A 24,585-nucleotide genomic window follows, 5' to 3' on the forward strand; every position below is an offset into this window, starting at 1 on the left:
AACTTAATAAGTAATTCTTGGCTTTTATTGTGGACGAAAACATTAAAAAACAAACATTAATTTCAGACTGATACAACATGCACAATTATGTTTAAAGTGCTTTTATCTGAAAAACAACACTTTAATCGTACGCACGACGCCATTTTGTTTTCTGACTTAAGTCATTTCTTACGTATCTTAAGTTTAAGCTGTTTTATGAATAGGACTTATATATAATAAGTTTTTTACTTAGACTTATAGCTGAAATTAAACTTATACTTAAGATGCTTTATGAATAGGGCCCTTGGTATCGTTTGGGCTCTTTTTCTGTTGTCTTTTATCTTGTATTATTTCTGCTTAACTAGAGCACACCAAGTTAGCAGCTTGTATTAAATTGAAATGTTACATTTGATTTTACCAAAGTAAGCATATCCTTTGACATGCTAAGATAAAAAATCCAAAGCAATCGTGAGGATGAGATCTCCTTATGAAATTAAGTAATGTTCACAAAAATATGAAATTCCATATTTAATTGTTTTCATGAATGAAATATGTAAAAAGATCTCTTGGAAACATAGAATGCAACCAAACAGAATAATAGCAGAGTCTGTTCATGAGAAGTAATGAAATGTGCAACACATCTTCGGCTTAATACTCATCTATTGAATGGACTCCATGATCACAAAGGACCGTCAGAAAATATAACAATGAAAACTTGTTTATATTGACTTTTTCGAAAGTTATCACGTATATTTGTATTTTGCTTGGTTTTATTCGATTCTCTAACAAATTTTATTTACTATATCTGCACACTATATCACAGATTGTATTAATTCAATTAATTTCAGAGATGGAGTAAATGGCAAGCGATTGACCGACAACTGACACCAGAAGATAGTTGTGTATGGATGCCTAATGAAAAATAACACGTGTGAGAAGAGAGTTGATGTATACGTAATTGTATTATTTCCCTTTACCTTGTTTTTCAAGTGTGTTACAAAATATCTTCGTGACATATTTTAAAATCAAAGTACAAACAGATAGCTTGATGCATTATCTATTATGCATTACATTGCAAATGGCCTAGAGATAAAATAATGATTTTTCCTATCTCTGTATATATATATATAGATCAAATGGAAATTCCGATGACACTGAATTGAATTTGGATTTTCCTGGGTAATCTTTTTTGAAAGTATTAATATATATGTCTTTTAAAACATTAATATCAATTAGGTATTTTATATTTACGAAATTAAAATACTGACAGTTAATTTGTACACATGGAATCATTTAGAAATGTGTCTTTTATTGAGGTCCATGACAACCGGACTTTGACCGTATTCTAAATTCAGTTTGATGCGTCACATCGAATGATCTAAAAACCAAGTCGGAATAATTATAATGTCAACAATTAACGGTACTGAAAATAAAATCTAATTTTCTATTTTTAGCGTATAACATAACATGGATTTTATAGTAATTGGGGGCACGGAACAGGTGTGCGCTGAAAAAGCTAATCTGACATTGAATATCAGAAGGCATATATCAAATAGAGTGTATTTAATAGTTTTGTTATCCAAAACTAAACTTATCTACTCTCATTTTACCGATATCAATACAAATTTCTTCATTTTCCTCGTAGGCGCAAAGCTGAAATGCGACTAAAGGGGACGCATACTTTGAAATTAGAAAAAAGGGGGTGGGGTATGATAAAATTTATCTGCAAAAAAGTACGTTTTGGTACATGAAATGGATACTGTTTCAACTGTTATAAGTACACAAAGGATTGCTCACTAAAATAAAAATGAGAAAAACTGAAACAAATAAGTTATTGTTGAATTACCTACGACTTATTGTGTACATTCAGAGTCAACAATTAATATTTTTTGTGCGAAAAAAATAGTGCTTTACCCTGTCCAAACATTTATCAATATCCTACAGATTCTAATGTAAAGTAAACAAGAGAAATAAGTTCACTGTTTTTCTTTTCATTTTGCATATTTAAGCTAAAACACATTATTTAGTTTGTTTACAAAGTAGTGCATAAGAAAAGATATGGTGGCCAAGGAATGCCACATTCCAAACATAAAAGAGTATATTCCCCTTAATACATTAAACATTTATCGTTACAGAAGTCGAGTGGCTTACAATAAGGGCCTAGAAATGGTTCCATTATTAATTTTCAACCTGGTATTCATGAACTACAAGGCACTTAAATATCAAAACGCATTCAACAAACTTTTGAAAATGTTTTGTCTTAAAAATCCCTAAAATAAGGTATGAAATTTGGTTGAGAGTTTCAATCAATGTGTATATGTGCAAAAGCAAGATTATAACCTTATTCACAAAACTTACTAATACACAGCAGGAATGTCAATTATCAAAACTGTACGAATATACAGTTATCCTCACTTTAATGTCATTTATAATTTGTCCTTGAATTCTCCACCATACCTTTCATAACTCCGTTTGCACGAGTTGCACGAGACTGCTGTCATTCACGTAAAAAACGGCGCCGGACAAATTGTAAATGCAATATCATCTAAACGTAATTAATGGATTATGCAGTTCAAGAAAAACTTTATCTCTTAACGTAATAAACAAGAATGATGTTGTAACAACAACTATACTTACAATGATCTAAGTAGCAGTCGGTTTATAAGTGACTTTATTGATTCATTTTGTGTCTATTATTGTTGTCAAAAAGTATAACGGAAGTGCCTCACAACTGAAGCGGAAACCAGCTTGATGCGCAAAGTAGTCCACTGTAAGTAATATTTTTTTGATAAATGTCCATAGAAATTAATAATTTTCTGATATTAAAGACGAATATCTGAATAGGATTCGTTATTTGATAAGGAATTATAATCATCGACATGATTTTTTTTTAAATCATACACACGTGCTGACACCTAAGTTGCCTCCCGTTTTTTATTAGAGTTACCTTTCGTCCGGCGCAGTGATACTTTTTGCAGTGAATCGCCGAGAAGTCTTGGGAAAATTAAAAACCATGTAAATAAACTAAAACTAACCACCTTTTCAAGATCAATTTCAAGTGATCGACGTTATCCATTTAACCCACCAGACCTGTGTAGCATTTTACATATCTGTTCTAAGGTATTCATTGTGTAGAAAGTCATGTTATGCTTTTGCAATGCTAATCCCACTCTGATTTTTTTGTTTACATTTTTTATCAATGAGAAAGATGGCGTCCATCCCGAGTTGAAATGACGTGGCGTTAAATTTTTACATGTTTAAGCAAACCTGGTGCGTTAGAAAGAAAATCTCATCCCTTCAACATTATTTGTAACACTGGTATTGTAAAAAACCTGTTTTTTCCTTATACAAAAGCTTAATATTTTGCGTTGAATGTCCTTTCATAGAGACCTATGTTTTCCTATTACATTCATAGTACCACATCCTTATCCACAAAGTACTGAATATTACAGGTGTCCATCAGTATTATATCAGTTTAGGAATATGTTTTTTATCTTCCCATCATCAATTTCTTGAATATGCACCCCTTCCTCATTTCTGTATGAACTGTGAATGTAGCAATATGCGTCCCCTTAAAATGCTCCACCCTTTCTCATTGCAGCTTTTTACAGGAACAAAATTTCCTTGCGTAGTTACCTAGTGATTTCGTGGGATTTTTTAAAAGAATTAAGCATAAAAAGAGGACGAAAAAGGCATTAAAGATTGACTAACCACTGTCGCGCTCCCTCTAGTATCAAGATGCAATGGTGAACTATTGTAATTTTCTTGAAGTTGTCCGTCACCAGTTTGTCTGTCCGTCCGCACTTTCTAAACGACTTGTTCCATGAAACCAATGTATGATTTGAAGTGAGACAGAAAAGGTTTTTGATTTAGACAATATTCTCACAATCTTCTTTATCATGGACATAAGTTTGTTTAACTAAAATGTCATCTTGAAATTGCTGGTCAGAATGGTATACAAATTGCAAACGTGACCGCTAGATTGAAGCCTTAAATTGAATTTTATAATAAGCTCATGGCCACACTGGTAGGGCATTTGTGGTTTGCTAATTACAGTTTTCATTACATGACTACATAGAAAATTTCAGAAAACTTCAAGATACTTTTCATAAAGCATAAGCTGGTGAGGCTGTACTAAGTCAGGTCAAATTTCAGGTTACTGTATTACAAAAAGTTGTTTAGACAAAATTTAAAATTGGAAATACTACAAAGGTTATACAGTTTTGTACAAACAATGGGGTAAAGTAATCCAACATAATGCTCTTTCGTGTTTTCTTTTGTGATTTTGTATTTGCCCCGCTCAAGGCGCTTTTCAGTTTTCGTTTTAAAATAAAAATTATATCTCTATAGAAGTGCACACACATAAGCTTTTTCACATGTATTATTTACTACTGTTGTGAACTAAGTATGCTATAGCCCAATCCCTGGGTTTGAAATAACTGTCAACACGTGGTTAGTTTTTAAATCCTATTTGTTTTAATGTTTTATATAATTCTACTATAGTTTGACTCTTAGTTAATGGGTAAAACGCAAGTAGATCTACATCGAAGACGCAATAGAAATTTTGCGACCAAACGATTCCTACTATACGCAGTTTAAATGATCTACTAGCTTTTCTATATCTACAACAGTCATCTAATAAAAGCCATATGACAATAGCAATCATACTGTTTTTACTGTCCACCATTTACTATGCAAATGATCTCTTGACCAAGGTTCGTTGGCGCGTCTTGCTGAAATGGTTTTACAACATTGTTAATTTACGAGTGACAAGGGTTCTGCAAAAGGAATGCACCTGTAAGGCCAAGCAATATGTACAAAAAGCCAGATATCAGCGAATATTGTAAAGGAATATAACATTTACAAGTTGTATATTCTATTGAGGAATGTAAATAAATCCGGGAAGATATAATGGAAGAAAAGGGTATTGGAAACGTACGCTGGTTTTGTGGGTGTTGACATTCATGACATATTTTCCATTTCTACGAACATTTAAACTATTGGTTTACCTATTTTTTTTACAAAAGTAGATTCACTGTAAATGCATCTTATGAATAATTCGTCAAACAACCAGTTCATATCACTTTGAGAAACCTAAAACTTCACGCTCTATTGTCGTCTGTTGTGCTACTATGATCTGATAGTCTTTTACTGAAATAATTTTAAGCAGAAGAGTGTTTTAACACTTGTTTATGCACGGTGGGCGGTTATATGTCGGGCGTAATAATTTCACGAGGCGCATAAATAGCGTTAAAATACGTTTTATTGTATAAATTATTTCGATTCTAATATGAAGATCATATATAGAAGTGCTCTTTCTTGGTCGCAACAAAAAAAAACATTGACGTCACCGCACGTTAACGTGACGTCATTCTAGCATAAGAGTGTTTTAACAGAGACAAGCATATTAGACATTACCTCATGTGTATTATATTGTCTTTGTCAAACTCTGTTGAATACTCTTTCTTTAAAATGACTTCTACCAAGACATACAATCTTTAAGTAACAGCACGAGCTTTTTATGCTCGCCGAGATGATCATGGTAGGGTCATATAATTATTATAACGCTTGTATATGTGTACGCGTGTGTATGAATATATGTGTGTCTGGAAAATCGTGATGGACTCTCGAAATGATTTGGCATGATAAGACATGTGACATTCACTTCTGCATCTTGACGTTGCATATTTACTCGTTCGAATGTTTAGTCAGTAAACTGTTGATATTTGATTTTAGTTATCTCAGGTAGATTTGCACTTCACTAACAGTTCTTTGTTGGAAAGCATTTCATGCTCTTTCAGTTGTTGCAACAATTAGTTAAAACGTAAAATGTCTTGTCATTTGTTTGATTTACGCAAATGATTTATTTACGTAATGCATCAGATTATAGACTCCAAAAATGCCAGTTATTAAATATGGTTAACTGGAAATTGAGAGAACTCAGCGTACAAGTCATATAAGATATTTGAGAAACTAAAATAAAAACTAATTTCCCCTTATAACTGTTAGGAAAAAGATGAGAAAAAAAGTAGCCCCATTTATAGTGATACATTTGTATATTTATTTATCTCTTCTTTCAGACTATACAGGGAACCAAATTGTCAGTTATTTTAGCATTTGATGGTCATATTTTGTTAAAGTAGCGTGTCCAATTGAATTGACATCAAACATCACAAGAACGTAAGTATACTTTCGATATTTTTAATGGAGCCATACTGACTATCATAAGATAACTACTTATTATCATTAGCCATATGTTCAATATAGTTCCCGAGACCATCTACCCGGTAATCGTGGTAAACCTGTGCGAGTATCCGGATAGACATGAACTGTTTGTATAGTCAAAAACAGTTGGAAATCTTTAGGATATCAAATGTCATATCTAGAGATGCACTATAAACTAGAAATTTAGTCACTTATTGTTTTTGAATATAAAGTATAATTGAATATTCCTTTATCAAAATCCGTGCAGACTTGCTACAAATGTATCTAACTTCGCAGTGGCCCATATATACGGTTTAGAAGATATGTTGACAGCTTATGTTTACACAAAGATAACATTGTCAATCGTTATGTACCGAAACACCTAAGAGAACTATTCAACGCAACAATACCCTGTCAAATATTACTGTTTACTAGTAAAAGTATTGTTATTTATTTGTACATATACATATATATTTTTTATGATTTTGTACATTGTGTCTTTGCCATATTTCTGTTACAATGTAAATGGCCAAAGGCAAGTAAATTGCTGATTTGCAAATAAAATTTGAGCTTTGAACTTGATATAATGCAAATGTATAATGTATATATCATCCAAAACTATTCACATAACAAAACTTGGACGAACACCAAAACAAATTGTTACTTACATTTGTATTATCTCATTATACAAAGTGCGCATATTAGGTATTATAATACAGAAGCATGTAAAAAGTTTAATACTCAATGTTTTGAGAAATGTTTAAGGGGCTTTGTACTTTTTTCACTGCTGTATTGCGCATTTATATTTTTCTGCAGTGAGACATATTTTCTCTAACGTATTTCTATTTTCCTTTTATATGCAAATTATTTTCGCAGTCGTATTTTGACGTACTTCTTTATGTGTTTCAATAATTCTATATTGGTTTTCATAAATCTGTACTGGCGTTTTAAGGCAGTTCGAAAAAGCATTTGAAGATTAACTGACGGGCACTTCATTCCCCGTATAAAAACTTATTTTAATACGTCGAGCCGAATCTGCTATTATAATCGAAGTTACAAATTACTAAATATGTGCTTTCAAAGGATCTCTAAATATATTTTGCTATGCTAGAACTGCAAGTTTTAATCAGAGTGTTTTAAATTTTAATGAAAATAATCATAATAAAGCAAAAAATCTAAAACATATTTCATGTTGTTTTAATGCTTAATATCGATAACAAAATTGAAAAAGAGATTGTTTTATGGTCACATAACAGCGAATACATGTGAAAGTAGTGATGAAACAAAAGGGGATTCAGCACCAACTGAAGACGGAAACTCTGACGATGCTTCCTTGGACAAACAAAACCAAACATTTATATCCTTAGGACATCCAGCACAAATTTATGCAATCTCGCCAGGCATATATATAGTTTTGACAACACAGAAAATGACGTCACTCGACCTTCAGCTATTTCCGGAAGTAATGAAAATGAAAGTAGGAATGCTAAACTTGAAAACGAAAGCCGTATTTTCATTCGTAGATAGTTAGGGGTCACGCGCAGGGGTCACCCCGTCTAAATGTATGCATGCGCGTGGACTTCTTCTTCTTATTTTTGCTACAGGGGAGTCAATTTTCAGCATTTTCTAACGAATTGAAATTACCTGGGCTTAAGTACGGCATGTCAGCTTTTCATCTACGAAAAAATATTTGAGCTCGGGATAAACACAAATCCCACAGGGGTCCGTAACGGACCAAGGGTACATTGATAATTTTGGAACTTCATCAAATCGCTCAATAGGTCGTTTTTGATGTTGTCTGAAAGTGTCAGTATATGCCTCGGGTGTAAGATATAACCTTATTTGAGAGCTGCAGACCTAGACATTTCAGAAATATTTCAAAATAAATTTCGTGTAATAAATGTTGATTCTACGGAAGCGTGAAAGGGCAATCAGACGCTAATACGTTTTATTCGTTAGGGCTGCGGAAAGGATATACAGATTTCCTAAAATGCATTTTGGTGTAGCCATTTTCGTCTCAAACGTCAGTTTTCGTACGAACGTGTTAAAAATGTCGAAAAAACCCTACTAATTTTTAGATAAAAATGATTTTCCGAATATAGAAACAGCCACTAGCCATAATATATGCAGTTCGTTATCAACGGAAGCGTGAAAGGGCCATCATACGCTAATACGTTTTATTCGTTAGGGCTGCGGAAAGAATATACAGATTTCCTAAAATGCATTTTGGTGTAGCCATGTTCGTCTCAAACGTCAGTTTTCGTACGAACGTGTTAAAAATTTCGAAAAAAAACCCCACTAGTTTTTAGATAAAAATGATTTTCCGAATATAGAAACAGCCACTAGTCATAATATATGCAGTTCGTTATCAACTGGTTTCGGGGATAATATTGGAGGGAAAAACTGCTAGGAATACGACAGTCCTGGTTCCCTAGATATATTTGTAAACACTATGTCTGGATCTGGAAAATCAGAGCAAAGAATAGTTTCTTCGAGAATGTCTTTATATAGTTATCCCTCCGAGCCAAGATTTGTAGGAATGTGCGAAGCGCAGACGGTTCTACAAGGGTAAAGTGCGGCGGCTGCAGAAGCGTTGAAGGTATAAGGTCATGGGGTCTCTATCAGCAGATGATTTAACATTCGATGCACGTGAGTGTGCACTCTCAAGGAGAAGGTCAAAATGTGCGAAAAGTAACCAGAGAAATTGAAACAGTTTGAAGGTACAAATCATGACATCAAAGGAGACAAAAAACAAACAATGCTAAAAGCAAATGATACAGGTTCCATTGGGGGATTTTATAAAGCATATTGTTGCAATGCAGTTTCCTTCAAAAGCAAGAGTCGACATTTCCGAATCTACTATTGTTTACGAGAAGGAAGACTATTATGTTGTTCTAAATTTCAAAGAAGAAGTCCAGTCAAAATTGAACGATGAGGTACGAACTGCATTGTATGATAGTCAAGTATATGGTCAGTCAGGACATTCTTATAGCTCCCGGTCTGGTTTACTATCAGGTGGAAAAAGTACTGCTCCAGTAGGAGGAAATATTTACAATAGTTTTCAACAAATACCCTCATCTCAAACAAATCCTCAAACTATTTACAACAACTCGAATCCTTCCGGTGCAAACGATGCATTTCACCTGCAAGGCCACTCATTCATTCATCATTTTGGTCCAAAATATCCGGAACGTAATATGCACAGAAATATTCCACCAAATTCAATGTACACTGAAACCGCACACAGCGGTCAGGACTATCAAATGCTTTATCAGCATGGACAATATATGTCGTCTACAGGCATCCAACAACCTTTCCCACAGTTTCATGGTCAATTTTTTTAGTCCGCTAGCATGTACAACCCGCGCTAAACAGGAACACTTCAGATTATTCAAACCAGCTACATATTAATATGTATCAAAGAAACGTTCCTTCCCAGAATAGTAACAGTCAAATATATCGTCATCTTAACCAATGTATGCCACCTGTACCACAGCCAGGCATTTCGATACAGTTTCACTCTGGACAAGGTTACACAGACCAACAAAATATTACGGGAATGTTGTCTCCAGCAAGTTCTTGGCATGAAAATTACGTATTGCGTTAGCAATACGTAAATTTCAACAACAGTTCAGTCAAAACCAACCGTTAGCTAGAGATGCAGAACGCAATTAACTGGAAACTTTCTTTTTTCCAGAGGAATGATGCTTTCCCTAGTACTCAACTAAGTGTTGTTTCCAAAGTCACAGGAAAGCTTATAGTGAACCAACAACTGTCTACCGACGTTGTTGAGATAGATACAAGATAAGATGTTGAGATAATTATGTATCAACGCAAAACAGTCATAGCGAATTCAATTCAAAGAAGGACAAGAGGAAAGGAAAGCGTGCTACTAAATTGTTCTGATTCGTCAAAAGACTGGCCGCCAGAAAAATCTTCTTGTGTGAAATTACTAGCCCGTTTTTAAAATATTTTTAAACAAATGGTCCTTGTGTGACCTTCTACCAATACTGTTCAAATTATTGTGATTTGTTAAAAAACATGTCCGCCAGTGGGCGTAGTCATTTTCCCCTTTATGTATATAGTAGAAAAAATCGAAAAACTTCTAGTGTGAAACTGCTAGTCCGACTTTAAAATCATTTTACACAAATGGTCCTTGTGTGACCCTCTTCCAAGACTGTTCAAATTTTTCCGATTTGTCGAAAAACATGGGTGCCAGGGGGCGTGGTCACTTTCCCCTATATGTCTATACAAATTTTCTTGTATAAAAGTGTTCGCCCAATTTTAAAATAATTTTACACAAACGATAAAAGTTAAGGGTAGATTTCCCAGAAGCACAGAGCACCACAAATACAGCCACATAGCCACGCATTTGCAAAGTAGGCCCATAACAAAGCTGTAACGGAAAAATATTATAGACGAATATGAGAAATTGGTAGAAGGCCACCGCCCATTCTACCCCCTACACCTTCTTCCCCATTTTTCTATACTTTACATAAAATTAAAATGTACTTGTTGGATTTTTGAAATTTTTATTTTATGTAAAGCATAGAAAAATGGGGAAGAAGGGGTAAGGGGTAGAAATGGCGGGTAGCCTTCTTCAAATTTCTCTTATTCGTCAAAACAAAAAAAAAAAACAAATAAAACACAACAACAACAACATGGAAACCAGAGGCCGAGGTCACTTTTCATCAACAATGTCTTTGAACAACATCTCCTCCAAAACCACAATTGATATTAATGAAACTTCTCACAAATGAGCTCTGGGTAGCCTCTTTTTAATGTTGTTCATTTGGTTCTGGTTCATGGAACATATGGGTCCTTTTGGTTAAATGGCAATGAATGCTTGACAAAAAATGACCGTCATTTTGATCAAATATCTAAATGCTCATAAATTTCTCATCTTTAAGCCGTTTTTGAAAATTCTTCCACTTCTTTAAATGATTTAAGAAATCATAGCAGACGGAATACACATAAGAAAAACATTGCCTTTCCCTTTAAAAATAGGTTTTCGGCTATCGGACTTTAAAAATCTTTTTCTTTAGAGCTTTGATATTTAGCATGTGATGTGAGGGTTTGACTCTCCACCATAATTTTCCAAATTATTGCCCTAACGTCAAAAATGGCCACGCCCCTGTCTGTGACATGTACTTATTATAGGTTTATATATAAGAAACTTTGAAAATCTTCTTCTCTGAATCAATAATGACCAGAGCTTTGATATTTGACGTGTGATATCAGAGTTGCACTGTCTACCGTAATTATTCAAATTATTGCTATAGGTTCAAAAATGTGTGTGAAATGTATATAATATACTAATAATACACTAACATAGAAGAAACCTAACTCTGTACTTGTATCATTATGTTATACAAACACATTTGAAGCATTGTACATAGGTTAGCGGTTTAAGGTCAATGACTCTTGTTAGTGAGAGGAATTTTCCATATACAGATTGCATCCCAGTTGTAGTAGCTTTCGTGGTTCTTTAGCGTGCCGGATGTAAAGAACCTATACTCAGAACTCGTATCCCAATGTAAGTAATTTCAATAGAAGGAACCGGGCTCTTACTGAGCCTTTATATATCTAAACTGGAGGACATAAAGTTGCCAGCCAAGCAGAACCGTTAAAACAGATTTTGAGAAAGGTGTATGCAATGATGTTTAAGTTATCTGGAGATCCGGATATCCATCTAGCGGTTTATGAGAATAGGTCGTTTTTGCTAAAAAGTGTCATAAATTGCTGTCAAACGGTACCCTTTGAAAGGTGTATTCAAGAGTGATACAGATTTGTGAGAAAAAAAAAACCGTTAAATTAAATGTGTTGTTTTATTTTTTCATTTTCAGTTCTAGCTTCCTCTACTGGCATTCAGAGCAGTCTATATATGGATTCTACACACCAAATTACAGGTATAATTAATTCTGACCATTAATTTTAGAGATTGACACCGGAAAGAAAGAAAATTAACGCGGGTGAAAGAAATTAGATGTATAGGTATCTGTATTATTTCCCTCTACCTAGTTTTTCTAGTGTGTTACAAAATATCTTAGTGACATATATTAGAAGTTTTTTTTGTCATTTTTCGTCCATAGATCCTAAAAAATATCAAAATACAAATAGATAGCTTTAGACATTATCTATCATGTATTACACTGCCAAAAGGTTATTATGGTCTAGCTTTGGATTTTGTCTTGGATAGATCTAACATTTTTTTGAAAATATTAATTTATTTGTCTTATAGAACACGAATAACAATAAAGTTTATTATATTTACGAAAGAATGATACTGGACAGTTGATTTGTACACATTAAATTATTTTGAAATGTAACTTCCATTGAGGCCCATGACAACCAGACTTTGACCGTTTTCTAAATCCATTGATGATCAAATAACCGAGTCGGAATAATTAAAATGTTAACAATTAACTGTACTGAAAAAAAGCAACAAAATTTATTTCTTTATTTTTATTGTATTTTTTTCTTTAAAGTAAAACCGAAAGAGGAAGATAAAACCAGCCAGCGGTGAAATAATAAAAATATTGACATAAGTCTAATAGTTAACAGTTATACACACATCGTCACATCGAAGTTTGGTTTGAACATTATTCCTAAAACGTCGGTTTTGATTTTTTTCTCGTAACAATTTTCTTTCTTATGATCAACGGAAGCAAGCTGCTCAAAACTAAATGACAATTGTAAATCCTGATCACAATGTGAGTAATTTTGTAGTTTTAATGGTATAATATCTGTATATTGGAAATAATTTTATAATTAAGATTCTAATAATATGCGAACAGTCATATAATAAATACCTTTCTACGAATAGACTAGAAACATACATAAACTATTCACGCACTAACTTATATAAGAGTTATTTCTAAAAGAAACAACATGAAAACATGTTTTATAGTGGATATGTTATATATATATATATATATCTCATTTAGTTCTATTCAGTAGTTGCAAGATGAATTAAAAAGGATTCCAGAGACAAACAGAAACTGGCATGGTTCTTACTCTTTGCATTTTCCCTAGCTGCTATTTTCCCTACCTGCATTTTACCTACCTGCTATCTATCTATATGTTAAATTTTAATATATTAGTATATAAGAAGAACTACTTTATTTAATTTTCGGCAACTTTTGCATTTATTTCTCAGAAAACCTTCAGTAAAGACAACATGCGCAGTTCCATTTACAAGCCATAAGTTAAAGTCGAGAAATTCGCGTTTTTCTGAGGCCACCCCTTGTCCGTTTTTTTTTCCTATTTTAAATTTCTAATAATCTGGTGACAAAACAATTCGGCTATGTAGAGCTCCTCAAAGTACATTATATTAAGAAATATTTAAGAAAGGTTACTTTGTGAATAATTTGTATGAATTATCTGCAACGACGTTTCAAAAATCGTAAATTTTGCATTCTGTTTTCAAAGACAAACTTTTAATAAAATAGTGTCATGCAAAAGAGCATGTGTTTATAATTAGATTATATCGATTTAGAATTCTACCAACTATAAATGCCTTTTCGTGTCATTTTGAACTTGTCCACGCATACGGGAGAGATGCCTCATTTTTGCACATTCTAAATGTTGTATATTTTTTTTGTGGATACGAACAAAACCTCATATTTATGTAATATTCTAATATGACTAACACTGCTTTTATCATCACAACGATATAATGTTGACGTCACGTCGACGTGATATTTAGCGCCATATATACATGTAGAAATAGCGCTTTCAAATTTGATCAAATATTTTACTTAATAGCATGTTTAAAACGAAATGTCACATTGAACAACTGTCTTGATTAATTTACACATTTATTAAGTTGGTTATTCGCTTTGCAGAATAATTCGCCATCTTTTGCGCCCAAACTGAACTCTTCCGCAAGTCGTATTACCATTTCCGGTCAACCTAACAGTTGGCGCAATGCAAGCGCGAAGAAACAGTTCTGTCCTATTTGATCTAAATTTTACAATAATATTGTCTCTGTTAAAGCACATTCATTTACGCTAAAATGACGTCACGTTAACGACGTCAAAGTTTTTGTTGAGACAAAGAAAGAGCGCTTCTATATTTTATCTACTGTATTAGATTTAGGGCATAACAGAATCGAAATAAGTTATAGCAAAACGTGTTTTATACACTCGGGCGGTAATACGTCGTACAAACAATTTCTCTCGAGCTGCGTCTTGGTGAAATTATTACGCCCGGCGTATAACCGCCCATCGTGCATAAACAGTGTTAAAACAACTTTTTGCTATAAATTATTTCTTAAATCAATACATACGTAGATCTTAATTCGAATTAAATACTTCTCTATACTTTTGCGGCGATATGTTACTTGATATTACATAATGAAGAACAATATAGAGTGGTTAATTTCACGAGTATTTCACAACAGAGCTATTTATTTATTTATTTATTTATTTATTTGGGTTTTACGGCACACCAACACAGTATAGGCTATATGACGCCAAACAGGACTACAAATTTTGGTTCCACATCTCGTTTACATCGAAATAAAAGCATGAGGTATGGAATCAAAATTTGCTGGAATCACAGAGTTACTGCTAAACCAAGTGTTAAGACCCTATTAGTCGCCTCTTACGATCATGCAAGGGTAAGGCAGTGGTTCCAATTCTTTTCATATACAGATCGTCCCAGAACCACATGGGGCAAACAGAGCTAGGCTAAGGGATGGCATATAAAATATTAAGAAGAGAGTCCCTTTCTAATTGTTAAAAAGTCAAGGAAGGTATAATTATAAAACTGAAAGAAGAAATATCCCCTTAAAGAATACTTGTAGGGATATTTCAAAGAGATTTTATTAGTACCGCGATGTTGTGTAAAATGTGTGTACTATCATATTCATTTTTCAATACAAAACCCTTAAGACAACACTTTTTTACAGTTTTGTTACATTATCCGCGATTTTCAAAGTTTTTCCCTAAATAAGTCTATATTAACCATGTGACCCCCGGGGCGAGGCCATATTTGACCCATCTAAGGATATTCCCGAAGACAACTCTCTTTGTTCTGATAATCCTGACTCATAGGTAGCGTGTGCAAGTCTGTTTAGGTGGCCAAGGCTGCCGTATTCTCTATAGTTTCTCTCTCCATAGTTAGGATCGAAACTAGGTAATACCGGATTGTATCTGTCACGACTAGTGGCTGTTTCTATATAAATGTTTGGTTTTGTCCTCTCTTTGTCTGAGGAAGCATCGTCAGAGTTTCCATCTCCAGTCGGTGCTGTATCCTCTTTTGTTTCATCACTAGTTTCACATGTAATCGCTGTTATATGATATTAAAACAATCGTTTTCATTTTGTTATCGATATTCAGCATTCATACAACGTGAACTAGTTTTAGCCTGTTTTTAAAATACCGGTATTTTCATTAAAAACGAACTACATATATCTGTTTAAAACTTGCAGTTCTAACTAAGAACATAGTAAAATCTATTTAGAGATCCTTTTTGGAGGCACATAATGTAACCAAGATTACAATCGCAGATTCATTTCCAAATGTAATAATAACAAAACATACTTTGGAATAAAAACACTTAAAACAATGCAATCTGTGCTGATTTTTAAAAACTCTTCAATTTTAATAGCATGACTCTATCAACAATGTCAAAATTATACTTACATTCTTGTGATGTTGTTATTTCAGTTGTCCGTGCCACTATAACAAAAAATGACCACAAAAGGCAGAAATTACTGATCAATCTGGTTCCTTATGTAGTCTCACCGAAGAGATAAAATACACCATTATCATCTTTTTATTAACAGTAATATTAGGGGACGTTATATGTTCTATTTTAGATGTATGACTTGTACGCTGAGTTCTCTCTATTTTCAGTTAGCAACATTTAATAACTGGCATATTTGGATTTTGAAAGACTATAGTAAGACACTAATGAGTCTATTCTATATATTTCTGATGCATCACTTAAGTAGATCACCTGAGTAAATCAAACGAATGATAATACAATTTAGGTTTTAACTAATTGTTGCAACAATATACAAGTGACAACTGAAAGAGCGTGCAAAACCTACCAACAAAGAACTATTAACTGTTGCAAAGCTACCGAAGATGACTAAATTCATTAAAAATTAAACCTCTACAAATATACATATAGACTGGACTGTGTTGTCAAAAACACCTCTATGAAAACAAATGCCTTTAAGTTATATTTAGATATGTTATCAGCTTATATTTACACAAAATTTAAAGTTTCATTGTTTATGTATCTTTGTTCAGAGAAAAGATGGTGTCATGCAAATATATAAATGCGTATACAACCTCAGATAACAGAACTTGGACAAGTACCAAAATCTTACTGATCTCTTTCCTATTACATTAGCGCTATTTAAAACTATACACAGTGCGCGTATCAGATATTATATTACAGAATCATGTAAAGAGTTTATTATTCGATGTTTTGAGAAATGTTAAATGGGCTTCATTGCTGGTAACTGTATTGCACATTTATATTTTTCTGCAGGACGTTCAGAGTTTTTAAAAATCAGCACAGATTGCATTGTTTTAAGTGTTTTTATTCCAAAGTATGTTTTGTTATTATTACATTTGGAAATGAATCTGCGATTGTAATCTTGGTTACATTATGTGCCTCCAAAAAGGATCTCTAAATAGATTTTACTATGTTCTTAGTTAGAACTGCAAGTTTTAAACAGATATATGTAGTTCGTTTTTAATGAAAATACCGGTATTTTAAAAACAGGCTAAAACTAGTTCACGTTGTATGAATGCTGAATATCGATAACAAAATGAAAACGATTGTTTTAATATCATATAACAGCGATTACATGTGAAACTAGTGATGAAACAAAAGAGGATACAGCACCAACTGGAGATGGAAACTCTGACGATGCTTCCTCAGACAAAGAGAGGACAAAACCAAACATTTATATAGAAACAGCCACTAGTCGTGACAGATACAATCCGGTATTACCTAGTTTCGATCATAACTATGGAGAGAGAAACTATAGAGAATACGGCAGCCTTGGCCACCTAAACAGACTTGCACACGCTACCTATGAGTCAGGATTATCAGATCAAAGAGAGTTGTCTTCGGGAATATCCTTAGATGGTTATCCCTCCGAAGCCAGCACCATAGAATTGGGTGGAGGACGGGCGGTATTACATGGGGAAACTATGGCAGCTGCGGAACAAGGTGTGATGTCAAGGGGATCCCTATCAGTAGATAATTTAACAATCGATGCGCGTGCTTGTGCAGTCCCAAGAAGAAGGACAAAAGATGCAAAAAACTAAATCAGAGAAATTAAAACAGTTCAAAGGTACAAAGCATGACATCAAAGGAGATAGAAAACAAACAACACTAAAAGCAAATGACACAGGTTCCATTGAAGATTTTATAAAGAATATTGTTTCAATGCAATTTCCTTCAAAAGCAAAAGTCGACTTTTTCGTCGCAGAAATTGTTTACGAGAGGTAAGACTATAATGACGTTCTAAATTTCAAAGAGGAAACTATGATGATTGTGAAATCAGAATTGAACGAAGAGGTACGAATTGAATTGTATGATAGTCAAGTATTTAAACAGTCTAAAATATGTGTAGTGCAAGATGTCATTGACAAATGCAGCGTGATTTTTGTATATCTTACTAACAATTTCAAATCACAAGAATTGAAGTCTTTCATTGGAGAAGCAATAGGCATATGTAGGCTTGGGCTGAACAACAAGGACATCCAGGCAGAAGATATCCGAAATGATAGACAATGGGTTTTTGAACCAGTTCATACTGTGTACCCCAAAATGCGTACCTACAAAGTACCCGCTGGCTTACTTACTGTTAACGGTATAAAATGGTATAACAGATTCTTCTCATACTCGACAACAAATTCGTGCTGTTATACACACAGCGATTACCACAAGAAAACAAAGAGAAATGCAGACAGGCATATGTCACCTGCAAATTCATATTCCAGTGCAAGATCCTAGCAGACAGATGGCCAAAAATGTTCCGAATATTAGAACAGATCCTAAACCATGCAGTACAGAAGCTGAAAACTGGGGACATGAAAACTTGAATTCACACCAATTCCAAAATAGTAACAGTCAAATGTATTATCACCCTAACCAATGGATGCATGTACCACAGTCAGGTTCTTCGAGACAGTCTCACACTGGACAAGGTTACACAGGCCAACAAAATATTACGGGATTGTCAACTCCAGCTAATTCTTGGCATGAAAATTACCTGGATCGCTCGCAAGTAAGTGGTGGAATGCCAATGAGCAGGTATGGTATGTATCTACAGGTACCACTGCGTCAGCAAGACATGAATACCCTACAACAGTTCAGTTATTTTCAAGACCAACCGTTAACTAGAGATGCATTACACAGTGAGCCTGGAAACTTTCTTTCTGACCAAAGGAATGAGGCTCCCCCCAGTACTCAACTAAGTGTAGTTTCCAAATGCACAGGAAATCTTATAGTGAATCCAAATCTGTTTACCGACGATGTTGAGATAGATGATGATGTATCAACGCAAAACAGTCATAGCAAATTCAATTTAATAACATACATAAAGGGACCTGGCAAGTCCTTATTAACATATTGTCTGTATCAAGAAACGAAATGATTTCGTTTCGCTCAACCGGAAGCTGACTTATCCAATTTTATTCTTTGTGTTTTTATTTTCCAGCGAATAAACGAATCGCCCTATTAATGCAAAAAGGTATCATAACCTTCTTTATTTATCAGTACTTGTTACCTTTTGCATTAATGAGGAAGAATTAGTCATTAGTTTTTAAAGTTACTACATCTTATGTAGACAGAAGAATTAAGATTTATCAAAAATAATATTTATTTACAAATTTTATTTCAGATGTCTCAGCATCAGAACCAGATTCAAGCAGTGACAGCGATTTTGATATTCCAAAAGCAAAAGAAAGAAGATGGAAGCAGAAAACTTAAGCTAAACAGAGCAACAATTTATCCATTGATAACATATCTACAGGGAGGTCAATACTTAGAAACCTTGATACTGGTATAGGAGAGAACCTTGTGGCAGACAAGATGGATAATCCGCATAGAGTGCCAGGTGACAGTGATGTACGATTTCACGTGCGGGATATCGAATTAAATCATTTGAGTCCTGTCGTTTCTAGACAGGAACCTAGCCCCGAGACCAATGATATATCGAATGATCATGATACAAATATATTTTCCGAAAGTTTTACTTCTGCTCAGTGTCAGGGTTTGGCCAAAGAAAATGAATGCCCCGATTCATGCGCTGACAACCTATCTGATAGCGGTGATGACTTGTTTGAAAGTTGCACATACAGTTCAGACATTCCTAAGGTAGCCCCATTTATGTTTAGTCAGGCTAAAAGCTGCGGTATGAATGTGTTAAAAGGAAGTAGCGAATACATAAAGAAGATTACACAGCATATTAAACAAGAAAACGAAGAAAGTGAAATAGACTATACCAGTGACAATGATAGTGACATGGATATCTCAGTTAAAGGAAAGGTCGTAAAGAAAGCTGACAACATCGTTGGATGTAAAACTGTTCAGTTAGAAAAATGCAACCGAGTTAAGGAGACCGATACAAAACAAGAGACCACAAATAACCTTTCGAAGAATGAAACAGAAAAGTGTGATAGGTAAATTGATAGATATTTATTAACTGCGTCTTTTCTTATCGTATTCATATACGCTGTTGAGGAAAGCCATATCTGGTGACAACGAAGCTCGAGCAGAATATTGATTTTCGAGACAGTGTATATACCGTATCCTGTCACCAACAAGCTGTGTAACAATTTAATCTTGCCGACTACCCTTTACTTCCATATTTCTTTAATTCAGTTTTAAACGAAATCCATATCTTGCCGACTACTATTATACGTACTTAAGTATTTGCTGAATAATATGTAGGGGACAACCTAACGGTAAGTGGTCACAAAATGATACAAACTAAATACTAGCGAACTGATAGGTAAAATTTGATAATTTGTATTCAAATTGTAATTTTATGAATAAATTATACTTACCTGACATATGTACATATGGATTTTCTTCTCTCAAGGGACGTAACTCGCTCTAATAGTAATTCCGGTACGGTCCGTTTTAAACGGATTTTAGCCTACCGGAAGTAGTCAAACATGTGCAAAATAAAAGCGAAAGCAGTGATGTTTGACATTCAGTTTTCAGAGGTGCCATACAAGGCGACCTAATTTTTAAAGTGGGGAGGAGGGAGGGTTGTTACATATGTCAGGTAAGTATAATTTATTCATAAAATTACAATTTGAATACAAATTATCAAATTTTATTTTATAAATTAGTCACTTACCTGACATATGTACATATCGATTATTCCTGATTCCCATAGCAATATCTTTACAGGTGGTGGGTCTTCCACACAATCAGAAATTTATACATGTATATACACCTAACTCCTCCCAGGAACTAAGTCTATCTTCTTGAATCAAGACTATTTACAGTTAATATATAGTACAATTAAATGATCCATCTTGCACAAATATAATCGGACAGTAACTTAACCCCAACATATTACTGTGTACACTATTTACAGTAGCTTCTGATACAAAAAAGGGACACTGTCTTCACTGAAACTCGCCGGGAAGTGAAAACTCATACTGACCAATTTATTATAGATTAATTAGATCACTTATGACCTAAGAATTTCAAAACATCAACACTGACATCTCTTAGGTAAAATTTAGTGAAAGTTGTTGAGCGACTCCAATCCGCACTGTTGAGTACATCATTCATAGAAGCTCCTTTAAACAGAGCCCAAGATGGAGCAATTGACCTAGTAGAATGCCCTTTAACTTTTGGGTCCATTAATTGATTTACTCTGTAAGCTCTCTTGATTGTTTTTACGATCCATGTTGAAATTGTCGGTGCTGAAGCAGGACGATGTGGTTTGATAGTTGTGAGAAAAAGTTTCAATTCTTCAGATTCTGTCCTGAATTCTTCAGTTCTTTTCAGATACCAAGTCAGTGCCCTTTTTGGATCTAGAAGCTTGTTTTCTCTGAAAAAAGGAACAAAAACAGTTTTACTCTGATGGTTTTGTCTATCTTGCTTAGCTAAACCATGTCTGAGAAAGGTAATACCTTTCTTTTGAATGTTCACAGAACTGTTACTAATACGCAAAGCTTGCAAATCACTGCATCTCCTGAAAGTTGTAATGGCAATCAGAAAAACAGTCTTCCAAGTAAGATATTTGAGACTAGCTTTATCAATGGGCTCAAAAGGAGGCTGTTGTAACATTTTTAAAACTAGAGGCAAATCCCATTCAGGTATCAACTTATGTAGTGGTGGTCTTGAGTTAAAAACCCCTTTTAACAACCTAATAATACTAGGATGTTGTCCTACCGGGAATTTTTCGACTGGTGGTAAAACAGCCGAAAGCATAGACCTGTATCCAGCTATTGTTCTGTATTTAAGTCCTTGATCATACAAAATGGCTAAGAAATTTGCACAATCTGTTAAAGATCAATTTCTTGTGAATTACACCAGCTACTGAATTTTATGAACTTGGAAGAATAGTCTTTTTGTGTGCCTGCTCTCAATTTTCTAGTGAGTTTTGAAAAACCCTTTGCTTTGTACTGTTGGTTGATAACCTCCAAGCAGTCAGTTTTAGAAACTGGGGGTTCTGGTGAATTACTCCGTTCTGACATAGGAGGTTCGATTGATCCGACAGATATATCGGGTAATCTATCAACATTTGCAGAAGTAAAGGGTACCAATGTTGTCTTGGCCACATTGGTGCAATTAAGATCAGTTCGCACTGAAAACTGCTCATGTGATTCAGAACTCTTGGAATCATGCAAAATGGTGGATAGGCATAAGCAAACATTCTCTCCCAGTGAATTGATAGGGCATCTTGTGCAAATGCTTTTGGATGAGGTTGCCAAGCACAGAACACTAGACATTGACGGTGCTGTTGCAAACAAGTCTATAACTGGCTGACCCCAAACCTGAAAAAGTCTTTGACATATCACTGGATTCAGTGACCATTCTGTTGAGTGCAATGTTTTCCTGCTCAGGGAATCTGCTATTATATTCAATTTTCCCTGCAGATGTGCAGCGTTCAGGATAATTTGATTCTGAATAGCTAGTTACCAAATATCCCTTGTGCGATTGCACAGGCTCACTGAACGAGTACCTCCCTCCTTGTTCAGGTAGTGAACAACTGTCATGTTGTCCGAGCGAATCAAAACTTGTTTGCCCTTCAATGCTGGGAGAAAATGTTTCATAGCCCGATAAACTGATTCCAACTCCAGGAAGTTTATATGCAGTATAGCATAACTCTGATTCCAAGTCCCCTGTACAAACTGATTCTTCATATGAGCCCCCCAACCAGTATTGGACGAGTCCGTCACCAGTTCCACGTCCATTTGAAAATTGTCTAAGGGCCTGCCTTTGAGGAAATTTTTCTGTTGTAACCACCATTTCAGATGATATTTTAGCTGTGGAGTACAAGGAATTTGGACCTCTAAATTCATAGAAACTGGTCTCCAGTGATTGAGCAAGTGTAACTGTATCGGTCTTAGAAAGAGACGTGCTCGATGACTGAAGCTATGATCCCCAGAACTATCAGAAATTGTCTTGCTGATAATTTTCCCTGACACAGTTCTACAATTTCCCTCTTTAGTTTCTGAAACCTTTCTGGAGTTGGAAATACTAATCCTTGTACAAGATTGAAAAGGGCCCCTATGTAGGTTATTTTCTGTACAGGCAGTATTGATCATAAAGCCTAGTTCTAACAGGAGATTGAGCGTAAATTCCTTGTCTCTCAGAATTTGTAAAAGACTCTGGTTCAGTTGTAACCAGTCGTCTAGGTAAACTGCAAGACGAATTGCTTTTGATCTCAGATATGCTGCCACAACAGACACTATTTTTGTAAAAACCCTTTGCGAGACTGTAGGGCCGAAACACAGTGCTCGAAATTGGTAAACTTTGTTGTTTAGAGCAAAACGAAGGAATTTGCGATGTTTTTTGTGAATTGGAATATGGAAATATGCATCCTTTAGATCTATAGAGAACGCCCAATCCCCCTTTTTTTTACAATACTCAGTACTTTTGCTAGTGTATCCATCTTGAAATGCCTCTTCCGGAGATACCTGTACAAGGGTTTCAGATTTATGACAGGACGTAAATCCCCTATCTTTTTTGTTACTAAAAATAGCGTACTGTAGAAACCTTTGTTCCAATCCTGTTTCGGTACTATTTCTATTGCATTTTTTTTCTAAAAGTGAATTTACCTCTTTTTCCAAAATGACCATATTTTTTGTATTTGTACGTGTCTATTTGATACCTAGAAAAGGGGGAATTTGTTCGAATTCCAGTTTGTAACCGTGTTCTATCACAGACAGAACCCAAGAATCTTTCGTTATTTCTTTCCATTTGTTTATGAAATGTGATAAACGACCTCCAACAGGTATCTCCGGACGTAAAGTCAACACACTCACCTGAATTTTGTCATTGTGTACCAGCCCTGGTAGATTTCCCTCTACCCCCTGCAGGTTTACCGGCTGTTTTGAAGGACTGTTTGTCACCAGCTTTTCTTGCCGTGAAACCTGATCTGGAATATGTATCTCTGCTTGGCGCTGTGAAACTAGATCTGGAGTATGTATCCCTGTTTGGCAATTTGGGGATCCGGAAAGAACTTTCTGATGTTGACTGTCTACCGTAAGGCTTCTTAGCAGGAGCTGCCTCACTTGCACTTGAACTTTTACGTTTCAAAAACATTGTTCCCTTAGATTTGTTTTCTGGCAACAAGTCATCTAAAGTTTTCTTTTTGTCTTTCTTTGATCTGAGCATGTTTTCAAGCTCCTTACCTATTACACCATCACTTGTTAAAGGCATGCTTGAAATTGATCTAGCCGAGTCTAACTCAAACAAAGATGTATCATTCATTGTCACTTGTCGTCTGATAATGTGAAAAAATGCACCTGCAAGACCCCACTGATCCAAACTCTTGGTACATAAGGCAAAAATGTCTCTCACTTTCTGTGTAACAGCCTCAGAATTATTATCATCCAACATATTTAACAACATGCCCAAAGCTTGCTGAATATAAATGTTCATGACAATTCCCATATATGCAGACTGTTGACCTCGAAAAGCCGTTTTTTCAACCATCTTGTTTGGCTGCGTCAAAAGATATCTGCCCCTTTTTGTGAAAGAAGCCTTTGGACCATGCTTTCTTTCTAAACAGTTTTCGACAATATCGTCTAAAGTCGGAACTTTCAAAAAATTTTCTGTATCTTCATCTACAGGAAATAACTCTTTGTATTCCTCTGAAAAAGCTGTCACAAGGTTTGGATTTTCAGCTCTATAGCTTTGCTGCAGAATTTCCTTCTGAGAGTCTTCAATTTT

General features: G+C 34.7%; 1 protein-coding gene across 2 annotated transcripts in view; it reads left to right on the forward strand.

Moving 5' to 3' along the window:
• Positions 1–6,058: 6,058 nt before the first annotated feature.
• The window catches only part of LOC128547873 (uncharacterized), a 70,272-nt gene continuing 51,745 nt past the window's right edge, over positions 6,059–24,585 (forward strand). Inside the window, exons 1-3 of one of the 2 annotated variants that reach the window (XM_053521442.1) lie at positions 6,059–6,159; positions 12,030–12,092; positions 19,061–19,841. In XM_053521442.1, the coding sequence (XP_053377417.1) occupies positions 19,252–19,841 (590 nt within the window). In that variant the 5' untranslated portion in view covers positions 6,059–6,159; positions 12,030–12,092; positions 19,061–19,251. Of the gene's footprint in view, positions 6,160–12,029; positions 12,093–16,575; positions 16,660–19,060; positions 19,842–24,585 lie in introns of those variants that run through there. The other variant, XM_053521443.1, reaches the window with a different exon arrangement.

The sequence above is a fragment of the Mercenaria mercenaria genome, chromosome 13 (genome assembly GCF_021730395.1).
Source record: "Mercenaria mercenaria strain notata chromosome 13, MADL_Memer_1, whole genome shotgun sequence".
In the NCBI taxonomy this organism is placed as follows: domain Eukaryota; kingdom Metazoa; phylum Mollusca; class Bivalvia; order Venerida; family Veneridae; genus Mercenaria; species Mercenaria mercenaria.